At 52.9% G+C, this 13,587-nt stretch overlaps 1 protein-coding gene across 1 annotated transcript; it reads right to left on the bottom strand.

Annotated features, from left to right (window-relative positions):
* Window positions 1-735: 735 nt before the first annotated feature.
* GRM6 (glutamate metabotropic receptor 6) lies at window positions 736-12,060 on the bottom strand (the record flags this gene model as incomplete). Its single annotated transcript, XM_082650360.1, has 10 exons — window positions 736-933; window positions 1,684-1,995; window positions 4,718-5,341; window positions 5,434-5,575; window positions 7,364-7,568; window positions 7,671-7,811; window positions 9,304-9,458; window positions 10,099-10,234; window positions 10,461-10,677; window positions 11,578-12,060. 10 exons carry the CDS (start codon window positions 12,058-12,060, stop codon window positions 736-738), a joined length of 2,613 nt encoding a protein of 870 aa, XP_082506486.1.
* Between the last annotated feature and the right edge of the window lie 1,527 nt (window positions 12,061-13,587).

The following is a 13,587-nucleotide window of genomic DNA, read 5'->3' as shown; positions in this document are numbered from 1 at the left end:
TCTTAAAGTTCAGGGTTCATTTAAGGGAATACACATGGGAAAGGAAAAAAAAGCAGTTCTCTAAGTGTGACATCCCCCAGATCCCAGGAGAAAAGATCTCGAGGAAAAGACCCTGTCACAAATAATCTCATGGGAGCATGCCAGTTCCCTCTGCTCATTCCCTTGTCCTGTGCAGGCCCATCTTCTCTCACAGGGCTCTCATCCAAGGCTCGATCCCTCTGTACCAGCAAAATATTTACCCAAGCCCAAGTTAGTCCAAAATACAGACCCACAGAGCTCTTGTGGAAACTGCTCCTCCCTGACTCCAACCCTGAATTTCATTCTGGGGTCTACATATTCTCACATGCTGCCCAATCCCCAAATTCTGGTGGTTGATCAAGGGGTGGAAATCCACTCACACTGGGCCAAGCCCAGGGCTTCATCATGATCTCTGAACTTCAAATCAGTGAGTATAAGTTTAGTCCCTCTCCAGAGTAGGGTTCTCTCAGTGGCTGTTTCCCACCATGAGTAGAAAGTCTGGTCTGCAGTGAGGAAGTATGATGCCATCATGCACAGAAAAACAGAAAAAGGTGTCCTGTGGGTCCAGGTCAGCTCCATCTTGGTGGCCGTGGCCTTTGTGGACTCCCCACCCTGATTGCTCACTGCAGATCTGGGCTCTTCACAGCTTCCACCATGAAGCAAGGGAAAGAAAAGAACAGAGGACGGGGAGCAATTGTCCCATTCATTCCTTACTTGCTACTTGGGGGCCTCTGTGCCTTCGCCCTTGGGTGGGGCTGCCACTGTGGATGTTGTCTTGAGGCTCCGTTTCCGCTTCTGCACATTCTGCTCCGGGTGAAACAGGATGACGTAGGTTTTGGGTACATAGAGCATGCCGAGGGACACCGATGCACTCAGGCTTAAGGACACAGTCAGTGTGGTGGTTTGGATGTAGATCTAGGCCACGGAGGAAGGGACCAGGTGGGACTCAGCCCAGGTCTCTCCCGCCCTCCACCCCCACACAGCCTGGAAGTGAGTCTATTTCAGTCAAGTGACTGGGAATGAGCACTCAATAAAGGAGAGCAGTGTAAGCAAAGGCCCTGTGGCATGAAGAATTGGTAGTCACTGTTTGGCTCTGGTATAGGCAGGAAGAAGGGTAAACGACACAGGACTGAGTAGACAAGTGATCAAGGGAAGTGAGAGGTTCATTCAGAGAGAGCAACACCTGGGAAAATGGTCCATATGCCTAAAAAGTGCTAGAGAATGTTAATGAATGAATGAACATGTTTTCAAATGTACAAAAGAATGGATGAACCAAACCTGAATAAAGGAGCAAGTAGGCAAACAAAGGGAAGACGGAGGTGAATAAACAAACGCTCCACTGTACACATGAATAAATGACTGTCAAACAAATAGACCGACAGATGAATGGATTGGCAGATGTAAAGTATATGAAAAGATAATTGAATAAAATAAAGTTAATTGATGGTTGGAAGAAGCATGGATGAAAAAAATGAATGAATAAACAATGGAAAGGGGACTGAGAGAACAACTGGAGGGAGACTGGAAAGACAAATGAGTACATGAATTAATCAGCCAACCAAGCAAGCATTCATATGGGTGGCCCAGCTCTTGGAATAATCAAGCCCTTCCGTGGACAGGCAGGAAATAAACGAGGTCATGAAACTGATGGGGGACCCAGATTACCTTTTCAGCTGACTGGGCAGTGCCAAAGAAGATAGGCACAAAAGCCAGCCAGATGATGCAGGTGGTGTACATGGTGAAGCCAATGGGCTTGGCCTCATTGAAGGTCTCAGGCACGCCACGGGCCTTGATGGCATACACCGTGCATGTGACCATGAGCAAGAGGCTGTAGCCCAGGCAGCCGACAAGGGAGAGATCTGACATGTCGCACTTGAGCACCCCTCTGGCCTGCTCTGGTTCCACCGTCCGCTGCTCTTCATAGTCAATCACACTGTGTGGGGGCTGGGCCCCCATCCAGGCCATCACTCCCACCACCTGCAGGAGCCAACATGGTATCAAGGACACACCCAGCCTCACCCTCAACTGAGATCTCTAGCAGGTTAGGGTCGCTTTTAGGCTCCTGGCCTATTGAATGGGATGCTCAGGCCTGAGAGCCACTGTGGAGAGGGGAGGGCTGTCCAGGAGGGGACTGCCTGGGCAAAGGCCTGTGACACAGGCAGGTGGAGAGAAGGGGCTGCAGTGGAAGTATGTGCTGGGGACATCTGGGCTGATTGGGGAAGGGGCCCTGGATGTCCTCTTCCTGTATTTCAGCCATTACCACCACCGTTTACTGAGCCCAGCAAGGTGCAGTGACTGCAGGCAGGGGCTCTGGAAAGGTGACCCTAATCACATTTCCTCTATCTACCGAATGGGAACCCTCATAATCTGTTGTGAAGACATGATGCCAGCTTGGGGGAGGAGTCAGTTCATGTCCCACTGATTAGGAACCAGGCCCAGCAGAAATGTTTCCCTTCACAACCGTCCAGGGAGGCAGTATCATGTATTCTGTAGGTGAGAAAACACTAGCTTTATCTAATCTAGCAATATGGCAAACCAAGTTCCTGAGGACCCCCTTCCTTCTCCAGATCCAGAGAACTGTTGAACAAGATATAATGAAATTGTGTGTGAATGCATAGTGAGGCTCAAAATATAGAGGCACTGAATGGAGAGCAGTAAGAATGTGAACTGATGCCAGGTGGCCAGGGAGGTCAGAGTCAGACACAGGCCCTAACAAGGAGAAGATGGAGTATGAATTCCTTCACAGTGAGGGGAGACATGACCTCGAGCCAAGGGAAGCTGGGGAGTAGGAACTAAGACACTGCATAAAGGTGGGACCCTGGAAGGGCCGTCCCCTACATTTGTCCAGGTGGTTCACTGCACAAGATGCTTGACTTGGGAGGAGTGGGGCTGAAACCTAGCCAACACTTCAGTGCCATACTGTGCACCTGGAGTAGGGCCATGTGATCCTAGAGGAAAGGATGCTTTTTAAATAATTCGCACACCCAGAAGGAACACCTTTTTGTGATTCTCCCAAAGGCAGCAGCCCCATGAACAAGGGACTATTAAAATAAAACTCCACCCACTGTCCAGGAAGGAAGCATGGAGGCTCCTCTTAGAAATCCTCTAGCTGGGGGGGAAAGTTGCCCAAGAGAAACTAAAACCCAAGGCCTATGATACACGGGAGTAGCAACCAAAATGCGCCCCACTGAATTTGCAACCCACGTACTTGGTAAAAGAATTAGCATCCAGTACAGATAACAAAAGCCTACAAAATAATAGAAAGTGAGCAAAGCACAGGAAGAGGCACAGGCACATCACAGAAGAGGAAAGTACAAAGGCTAGCTGCACTAGTAAGTAGAGACAAATTAAAACAATGAGATACCATTTCACATCCATCATATTGCTGAATAACCTTGTAAAGTTGAAGGTGTGCATCTTTGAAAAGATTTGGGATTTCTAGAAAGAGAGGTATAATGTGGAGAGTCCATAGGTGAGCCGGATGGGGGTACTGAATGCAGTCTAAACATCTCTATCCTGGGGCAAGAGGTGCCACGGGGGTTTCAGGCAGGAAGCAGTGAGGTGCTTTCTGAGGATGGGCTGTGCACTGAGATTCCGGCCCTGACAGAGGACGCTCAGACCCTGCTATGTGTCAGAAAATGGCAGCACCTTCCAGTTGTGAAGAATTGCATGGACTGAGGCCCATGGGTGGGAATGACCATGTTATATGCAGAGCTGGGTAGGAAGAAGGGCTCTCCTGGGGTGGAGAGTGAGCCGTGTCCAAATGAGCTGAGCATGGGCCATCCACCTGGCCCTGAGAACTGGGCTGGCTCTGCAATGTCATACAATGTCACACACACTTGTCTCTTAGCACCCTTTACACAGAAAACATCCAGTGCTTTCCAGACCACAGGAGCCATTTCCAATGTTGTAATATTACCATCTCAGAGAAAACCCTAAAGGAACTCTGCTTTTGCTGCACATACAGCATGAAATTCTGGCCATCAATGGAACTGGATGCTTCACTCCACATAGTATCATTAGACCCTGTGCCTCTTATCCAAGTTACCCAGTGACTGGGCAGCAGGAACTGCCTTTATGGAAACAGATTCTCTGCTTGGGGGAAATTCATCAGATTCTCTTTGCCCTGGGAGCCAAATTATGGAAGAGCACGTTCACTTTATGAAAATAATTTCACTGTTTTACAGAAAAATAACAGGATGCTTGCACTCCCTACCTTACTGATCCATTTTCCTTCAAGGATGAAGCAGAAGGAAACAGCTGCTCCTAAATGAGTTCTTCTAGTTACAGAAATAGTAGCGCCCTATCTCCTGGGACTTTTTCTTTTTTTTTTTTTAACACAGAGGCCAAAATAGAAGAGGGACTCTGATTTTTTTTTTTTTTTTTTTTTTTTTTTTTTTTTTTTTTTTTTTTTTTGCGGTACGCGGGCCTCTCACTGTTGTGGCCTCTCCCGTTGCGGAGCACAGGCTCCGGACGCGCAGGCTCAGAGGCCATGGCTCACGGGCGCAGCCGCTCCGCGGCATGTGGGATCTTTCCGGACCGGGCACGAACCGTGTCCGCTGCATTGGCAGGAGGACCCTCAACCACTGCGCCACCAGGGAAGCCCGGGACTCTGAGTTTTAAGGTGGAGGTCAGTGCCCGTACCCCCAGCCCCGATCCCGTTTGCCCACCCCGTCACTCTGGGAGCCCAAGAACTCACCTGCACGGAGGTGAAGCTGAAGGTGATGACGAGCTGCGAAGTGGGGCTGATGAAGGGTGGGGGCGTGACCGAGCGCTTCCCTTGCTCAAAGATGCGGTAGATGCGGTTGGTCTTCGTGAGCAAAGCAGAGTAGCTGAGGGTGGTTCCCAGGCCGAGGAAGAGCCTGCGGGCAGCGCAGACAGCCGCCCCGGGCTCAGCCACCATGAGGAAGGTGACCGTGTAGATGAGGAAGATGCCGGTGAGGAGGACGTAACTGAGCTCGCGGCCAGAGGCCCGGACTATGGGCGTGTTGTTGTGCCGCATGAAGGTGGCCACCACTGTGGTGGTGGCCATGATGCCCAGCACGGCCAAGAGGAGGGGCGGGGCCGCCCAGGGCGAGGACCAGGACAGGCGGACCACTGGCGTGGGGCGGCAGCCCGTGTGGTTGCGGGTGGGCCTCATGTCCCCGGGGCAGGCCTCGCAAGTGAACTCGTCCACCTGGAAGCGGTACCCGTCGCAGGCCTCACAGTGCCAACAGCAGGGGACGCCTTTCACCATCTTTTTCCGCTCTCCTGGCCCACAGGGGAGGCTGCACTGAGACTCGGGCACCTCTCGGGGGTCTCCCGACCACTGCAGGGCTTCCACCTGGGACACAGGGGACACCGGGACCTGTGACTCCCACATCCAGGAAGGTAGGTCCGCCTCCCTGTGCCCAGAGCTCATCCCGTGCCACTCACATCCAGTCTGAGGGTCTCCGCCCACTGGCCCACAGCCTGGTAGCTGCCACTGCCCGCACTGCCATTGGTCACCTGGTACTGGAAGATGTCGTATCGCCCGGGTGCATCCCCGTTCTCATTGAACATCACAGGGGTTCCTGCGCTGCCTGGAAGGAGAGCCTGTCATCCTCAGCTGGTTCTCGAGCCCATCAAAGGCCCAGCCAGGACAAAGGAAGAGCTTAGCAAGCACGTGAAAAGGTGCTCAGCATCCCCTATCATCAGGGAAATTCGGATCAAAACCGCAGTGAGATACCACCTCACACCCACTTAGGATAGCCACTGTCAAAACAACAGAAAGTAAGTGTTGGCAAATGTATGGAGACATTGAAACCCTATACTTCACTGGTGGGAATGCAAAATGATGCAGTCAGTGTGGAAAACAATATGGTGGTTCCTCAAGAAATTAAACAGAATTACCACACAATCCAGCAATTCCTTTTCTAGCTATATACCCAAAATAATGGAAAGCAGGGACTCAAAGAGATATTTGTACACTTATGTTCACAGCAGCATATTCACAGTAGCTAAAATGCGGAAGAAACGCAAGTGTCCATCAACGGATGAACGGATAAGCAAATTGTGGTCTATACATACAATGGAATATTATTCAGCCTTAAAAAAGAAGGAAATTCTGACACATTCTACAACATGGATGAACCTTGAGAACATTATGATAAGTGAAATAAGCCACTCACAAAAGGACAAATCCTGTGTGATTCCACTTATATGAGGTACTTAGAGCAGTCAAATTCATAGACAAAATGTAGAATGCTGGGGGAGGGGGAAATGGGGAGTTAGTGTTTAATGAGTACAGAGTTTCAGTTCTGCACAGTGAAAAGAGTTCTAGAGGTTGACTGTACAACAATGTACACCACTAAACCGTACACTTAAAAATGGTTAAGATAGTAAATATTACGCTATGTGCATGTTACCACAATTTAAAAAGAAATAAGAAAGAGCTTAACTGCGCAGGCGAGAGGATGAGTTCAGACTTACAAAGGTACTGATTTGAACAATCAGCGTGCCTTATTTCTTTTAGAAGCTTGTTCTACCAGCTTGCAGAGCTGTTCTGGAGTGCTATTAAGTCATGCTCTTTATTTATTTATAACTTTTTGGCCATCGGCATGAGGGATCTTATTTCCCTGACCAGGGATCGAACCTGTGTCCCCTGCAGTGGAAGCACAGAGTCTTAACCACTGGACCGCCAGGGAAATCCCTAAGTCACGCTCTTTAACAGAGAGCTTGGCAGAGGAAAGGTGCTCAGCATTTGGTGGAAGAAGAGAGTTCTTAATTTACTAAAGGATAGTAATTGAACACAATGCGAAGCCCCCCCAGCAAACCATAAGCACAGCTGAGTCCATCTGGGCCTTTTCAGAAATCCTTATTCTGAGCCTTGACCATGTGTCAGGCCCTCCACTCGTATTGGAGGGGCACAGACTCATGCCTTGTGCTCAGGCAGCACAGGGCCTGGCTGGGGAGGCATTCGGAAGCCTGAGACTCGGAGTGGGCTGCCTGTCCACTGTGTAAGCAGTGCCTTTGCACAGTCTGCACTGTGCCCCGTGCGTGCCCTCAGAGACCAGACGACTACAAACTCCGTGCAATGGAGAGGAGAGTTGTGTGTGACCCTCTGAGGGATCCAGGCAGAAGGGGTCACAGAGAAGTTCCCCAACACCTGGAATTTGCAGCCTGTAGCAGGAGGTACTGAAGCCTGGAGAAGGAGGAGTGTTAAAAACTGTTCCCCAGAACTTGGCTCGAGCCTCCAGCTCTCAGGCCCAGATGCTCCCACTATACTCTTCTGCTCTCCCATTCCTTCCATCCTGAGTCGGCCCAGGTCCCAAGAACTCCATCCCAGCAGGCTTCCCCTCATTCACGTAGGGGCTCTGGCTCCCACTCACCATTGAAACGTACAGCTCGAATATACTGCAGCAGTGTCCGCCCGTCGGTGGGCTCCATTGCCGGGCACAGGCCTGTGTGCCCGGGGCAGAGAGCCTGGTGCATGCTGTGGAGGGCGTGGGCAATGGCGTACACAGCATCAATCACAAACTGCACCTTCCCTTCCTGCTCGTAGGCAGAGTCCCGGCCGATGCGTTCCTCACCTGTCCTAGGGATGCCCAGAGGAAGTGTGCCTGGCTCCCAGATGCCCAACCTGGCCTCCCACCTTCTCCCTCACCACCCTCGCCACCCTGGGCAGCTCTCACCTGTGCATTTGCGGGTGGAATCGTCTGACTGGGTACCTGAGCTGGTCAGTTTGCAGTTAAAATTCTCTTCCCAGAACTCAGCAAACCAGATGTTCCGGCGGTTGTTCTCCAGGGAGCGAGTCATGAAGTACTGGTCAAATCCTGAGAGACAGGGAAGGAGGGAGGGGGCTGGCAACAGTCTGAGCTAGCCACAGCTCACTACTTGTGTCCCTTCACCGCTTGCTCACTTTGCAGCTGGGGATACCCATGTGACCAATTTCTGGCCTGGCCAATGAGTTCAAAGCCATCTAGGGACTCCATGGTAAATTTGCATCCTGATACAAGCTCAGAGCCTCACCACATGAGAGAATTTTTTGCTGCCTTTTCTTTCCTGGTTAGGATGCTGCTATGAAGATGTAATGGGTGGAGCTTCAGCAGCCACTTTGTGAATAAAACACCACAATCAAGAAGGCACATGGGACTTCCCTGGTGGCGCAGTGGTTAAGAATCTGCCTGCCAGTGCAGGGAACACGAGTTCGAGCCCTGGTCCAGGAAGACCACATGCCGCGGAGCAACTAAGCCCGTGTGCCACAAATACTGAGCCTGAGCTCTAGAGCCTGCGAGCCACAACTACTGAAGCCCGCATGCCTAGAGCCCGTGCTCTGCAACAAGAGAAGCCACCGCAATGGGAGGCCCATTCACCGCAACGAAGGGTAGCCCCCGCTCACCACAACTAGAGAAAGTCCGCACGCAGTAACAAAGACCGACCGCAGCCAAAAATAAATAAATAAATAAATTCATTAAAAAAACAAAAACAAAAACAGGTTGACTTTTAAAAAATAGAAGGCATATGGCAACTACAGAGGATGGGGGAACAGAAGGGGAGACAGAGCTCAGGGCTCTGAGAACATCATTGACTCACTGCCCCAAGCATGAAGTTGCCCCTACTTTGAAACCTCATGCCTTGTAATGAAATGCCTTTATTGCTAAAACCACTCTCAGTCTAGTCTGTTGCCTGCAACTGAATGCATTCTAAGGGAAAGAAAGAGTGTAAGGGTGGGTGTACACCTCCCAAAGGCTGGGAGCCCCTGCGAGTCAGGGCTCAGCATTTACAAGGGTCTGCACTTCATAAAATACCCCGAAGTGCCTCATCAAAGCATGTTCAGTTTAGCCTTTGGGGAAATGAGCAATCCTAGTGTAAAGTGGCCATCTTTCCTGCATTCTTCCAGATATTCACAGGCGGGATGGTGGAGGAGGGGTGGAGAGGAAGGCCTCATTAATTGATCAACAGGACAGTACGACCCACATCCTTGGTTTCTATCCCTCCCACAGTCACCCTCAAATCAGAGTGCCTTTGGCAGAACCAGGAATACAGGCATTGAATTAACACAAAACTAAACAAACAAACAAAACCTAACAATTCTTCACCCTGTAGAGTGGGATGTGCATTTCCTCACCTGCCAATTCATTCAAACACTGCTTGGAGGGATGTATTCACAGAATCTCAGAATTCTAGAATCTGGGAATCCTAGAAGGGACCCTGGATCATGGTACAATTTTATAGAAGGGGAAAATGAGCGCCCCCAAGAGGGGATCATGGGGAAGGATAAATATGGGTGGGAGATGCAGTGGGGAAGGGCGTTCCCCCACTCACCATCAATAGAGGCCCTCTTGGGCAGGATGGTGATGGCTCCCACGGCCACGTCCTCCAGGTTCAGGATGGGTGAGATCTTGGCTCCCCAGCTGTCTGAGCCAACCCACAGGAAGTAGCTGGTCAGGTTGGCCTGGCGTGCAGCCTCCAGGACCCTCCTGGTAAGGATAGGGTAGGGGTGAGCGAGGGCCGGAGAGCCTCCTCCAACTTAACTCTGGTCACTTTCCATTCTTCTCTCTCCATCTACCCCATTCTGCATCACTCATCAGACCCTTTGTTTATCAGGAAACGTAGGATGTAGGGAGTTTAGGACACTTGCCCTGGGTTTTTCAGGTAGTAAATTGTCCAGCCAGGCTCTGACCCCAGGCCTGCCCTCTTGTTCTGTGCACCATAGTCCACTGCATGCTGTCTTTAAGAAGGGCCTACCTTCTTTTGCTGGGGCTCATGGCCTTCTGCTGATACCCTCCTACCCCTGGGAGTCCTTCCCTGACAGCTCATTTTCTGCACTTACATGCGCCCACCAGTCTCTCCCCCACTGTTAATTATAGAAACAGACATATATTCTCGTGTTTCCCTGGCTAGGTTTGGAGCATCTTCACCCAGACCAGGCCTGGTTCATTTCTGGGGGCACCAGGCAGAGAGGTGGCAGTAGAAAAGGTATGTGGGGGCAGGAAGGTAAGGGGAAGTGAGAAAGAGGGAAAGGAGGATGTACGTGGCTGGGATATGTGAGAAGAGGTGGCAGGGTCTTCAAGGACAGCCTCTGAAGAACACGGTGATTGAACATGCCATCTGTCCCACCTGATGTCATCCTCGTTGGCAAAGATGATGATGCCCCGGGCATTTGGTGTCTCCATGAGTCTCCTGATCACCTTATTGAATTCTCCTGGCTTTGGCTCCCTGGGAATCTTGATGGACTGGGCAATACAGACCCCCCCTGGGTGTCGGAGATGCCAAAGTCAGCTGCGGTCCCACCCATTCACCCACCAGGGCCACCACCACTCATGCCTGTGGCAGGGGCTGAGTCTTCCAAAGGACCCCCACAGGGGGCACCATCCAGGCTCCCCATCATGAACCCAGTGCCCTACCTCACTGCTTATGCCCTGTCCAACGGACCCTCTATAGGCTCCTTCATGCCTCAGACCCCCCTGCCCCAAGCTCACCAGCCTCTCGGGAGATCTGCACAAAGGCGTCAACCCCACTCTCGCCATAGTTGCCCTCGGAGGCCAGCGTGGACACGTAGTTCCATCCCAATGCCCGCACGATGTCCACCATGGCCTGGGCCTGGTAGGAGTCAGGTGGCACCACGCGGGAGAAGAAGTCATAGCGTGTGGAGTCACTAAGCTCAGGGGCCGTGGAGGCGTAGCTGATCTGGGGTATCTGGAGTGGGGAAGGACACCAGGGCTGTGAATGGAGGGTCAGTGACCCTAGGGAGGGAGGGCAATGAGGACCCAGGACAGGGACGTTTGGGGTTACAGTGCTGGGGGCAAGCTGGAACAGCCACAAAGAGAGGCCAGGAGGGGCAGATCCGGCAGGAGAGCTGGGGAGGGGTTATTTGATTGAAGGCTGTGTCTGGACTAATGGAGGGGCCTGTTTAGAACTGGGTTTATCTGTGTGCATTAGAGTGATTAATAGCAGGGATTACAGCTGAGCTGATCCAGGAGAAGGAGTGCGGGCAGTAAGTGTGAAAGCAGAGTGGAGAACGGTGGCTGGGGAGGCTGGGAAGAGGGCGGCTAGCAGAGAAGAGGGTGTATCCCTCATGTTAAAGAAAAACTCACGAGCAAAAAAAAAAAAAGAAAGAAAACAACAAAAAACACACACACATAAAAGGGAGCATGTGGGAGCTGGTATGAAGGTCAGAGAGGGGGAGGTTCTGGAAGAAGCGGGCTGGAGCTGGTCTAGGGAAGACAGAGATGTTTGAAGCTGAAACAGAAAGGAAGGGTGGAGTGTGAAGACGTTATGGAAAGGAGAGGGGAAGAGAGAGACAGGGAGATGGAAAGAGAAAATCAAGAAGAAAGACAAAGAAAGAGGGAAAATGAGAGAAAACGAGGCAGAGAAACGCTCATGGGCTACAGTGCAATTAATGGACGACTTAGTTACCCCGGGCACTCTAGACGCTTTAATTCCGAACAACCTTCCCAGACAGGCTTGCGTCTGGCCCAGGGGACAAGGTTTCTTTGCGAACTAGAGTGATTCTCGCAAGGAGGCCAGACCTCAGCCACGCCCATGGCAAGGACGAGGGAGAGAAGCTGCAACCCGGGCGCTCCCCCGGGCCCTCACCGCAAACAGGCGCAGCACGTTGGCGACCATGATGGAGACGGAGCTGGCCGAGGCGCCCACGACAGCCACCACGCGCTCAGGGGGCGCGGCGCGCACCGGGGGGACGCCGCCTGGGCAGCGCACGGCTGCCTCGTCGCCGTCGCCGCGGCCACGGATCAGCGCCTGCACGAAGCTCAGCGCCTGCTCCAGCGCGTACGTGTCCCGCGAGCAGGTGTCGAGCAGCCGCGCGCCCAGGCGCACCCCGGGCAGCAGCTCGGGGTCGGCGTTCACGCGGTCCAGCGCGTACAGCATGGCCTCGAGCCTGTGCACTCCCTGCTCCTTCTTCAGCGGCCCGCACGCTCTGCCCGCCGCGCCCCGCGCGTGCACCGGGAACAGGCCGCCCAGCGTGAGGCCGCCCGCCAGGCGCACCGAGCCCGCGGCGCCCGCCACGCCCGCCTGCGCCAGCGTCAGCAGCAGCGTCAGCAGCGGCAGGATTCCGGCCATCGGCTCGGGGACTGCGGGAGGAAGACGGGGTGGGGACGGGAACAGAACGGGAGAACGCTCTGAGCGCCCGGCAGGGGAAGGACCCGGGTCGGCGGAAAGGCGAGTGAGCCCCAAGCCTTGGGGAGAGGGGAGGCGCGCAGTATATAAATATTGGCCGAGTCAGCTGGAGAAGTTATGAAGCATCAACTCGGCCAGCCTTCCCGGGCCACCTGGCTCTCACACCCTCTGAACCTCATCACCTGGGTCCCCCCTGCTCGACCACTGGCTCCAGTCCTACCCCTGCCCTCCCCGACAGCCCTGGGCCGCTCTTACTGGGAGTCCACCCCCAGCGCACACCCAGGCCCCCTCTGTAGCCACACTCACCCGCGCCAGCCGCTGTCGGTTCAGGACGGGGCAGTGACAGATGCCGAGAGCCCTGAGGGAGAGAGGATTTAAGGATTCTGGGGAAGGGATGAGAGGCCGCCCTGAGGGCGGAGACCCGTCCTGAGCAAGGCGTGTGCGCCGGACTGGCTCTCTCCACATCTCCTTTCCCTCCCTTTCCTACTCCCTGGGTCTGTTTCTTTCCTGTCTTTGGGTATGTGTCTGACATACACACTCTGTCCTTTTCTGTCTTCTGGTCTCTCTATTTCTCATCTCTGTCTCCGGCTTTCTCTACCCACCCCTCTCCCTTCTCTCTTTCTTCTCTTTCTGTCTCAGTCTCATTCTCTCTCTCTCAGTGTCCCTTTCTTTCATTGTCTCTCTCTCTGTCTCTTACCTGTTTTCTGTTACTCTTCCTCTCTTCTGGCCACCAGTGTCTTGGCTCAGGCTGCTTAAGGCACTTCCCAGCTTTCTCCTTGCAAATCCCTGCAATAAACCCATGAGTGGAGTGAGAAAGGAACACGGGCTGAGCAAACAGGATTGCGCCTGAACAGGAGGAGAGAGAACAGGGCTGAGCTGGAAGAAGGCAGGAGCAAGCAGACCTTTAATGGTAGCACACACACAACCCTACAAAGAAGAGACTTCTACCATCAGGCCCATTTCACAGTTGGGGAAGTAGAGACCTCAAGTAGTTAAGTGACTCACCCAAGGTCACACAGTGGACATGTGTCAGCATCAGGATTTGTACTCAGGTTGGTGTGAAACAAGCAACCCTCACTGCCTTTGATGGAGGGAGGGGACAGGGCAGGCTTGCCCTGCAGTTGCCACCCCTGCCTCTTGCATCTGATGATGGAACCCTAAGGAGTTGCTCTTCTGGCGGTTCATAAAGCCTTCCTGGCTCTGGGGTCTGAAGCAGTGACACACCGTGTGAGGCTCTTGGTACCTGAGCTTCCTCATCTCAGGTTTTGGGCCAAGGTGATGGACACTTTTACCACCATCCCCATCTGAGGCCCTGGATTTGTCTTTCTGACACTGAGAGCAAAGTGCATCCTGGAGACAGCTGGTGCGCTCCAAGCCCCAGGGATTAGCAAGTTCGTGCTAAGGGGGGCTGAGCCGGCTTGGGCTCCATTAGAGAGGGTGGATTAGGGCAGTCACAGGGATTTGGGCAAA

This window comes from Grampus griseus (genome assembly GCF_964374135.1).
Source record: "Grampus griseus genome assembly, chromosome: 3".
NCBI classification, from domain to species: domain Eukaryota; kingdom Metazoa; phylum Chordata; class Mammalia; order Artiodactyla; family Delphinidae; genus Grampus; species Grampus griseus.
This window is presented reverse-complemented; position numbering and strand designations above follow the sequence as displayed.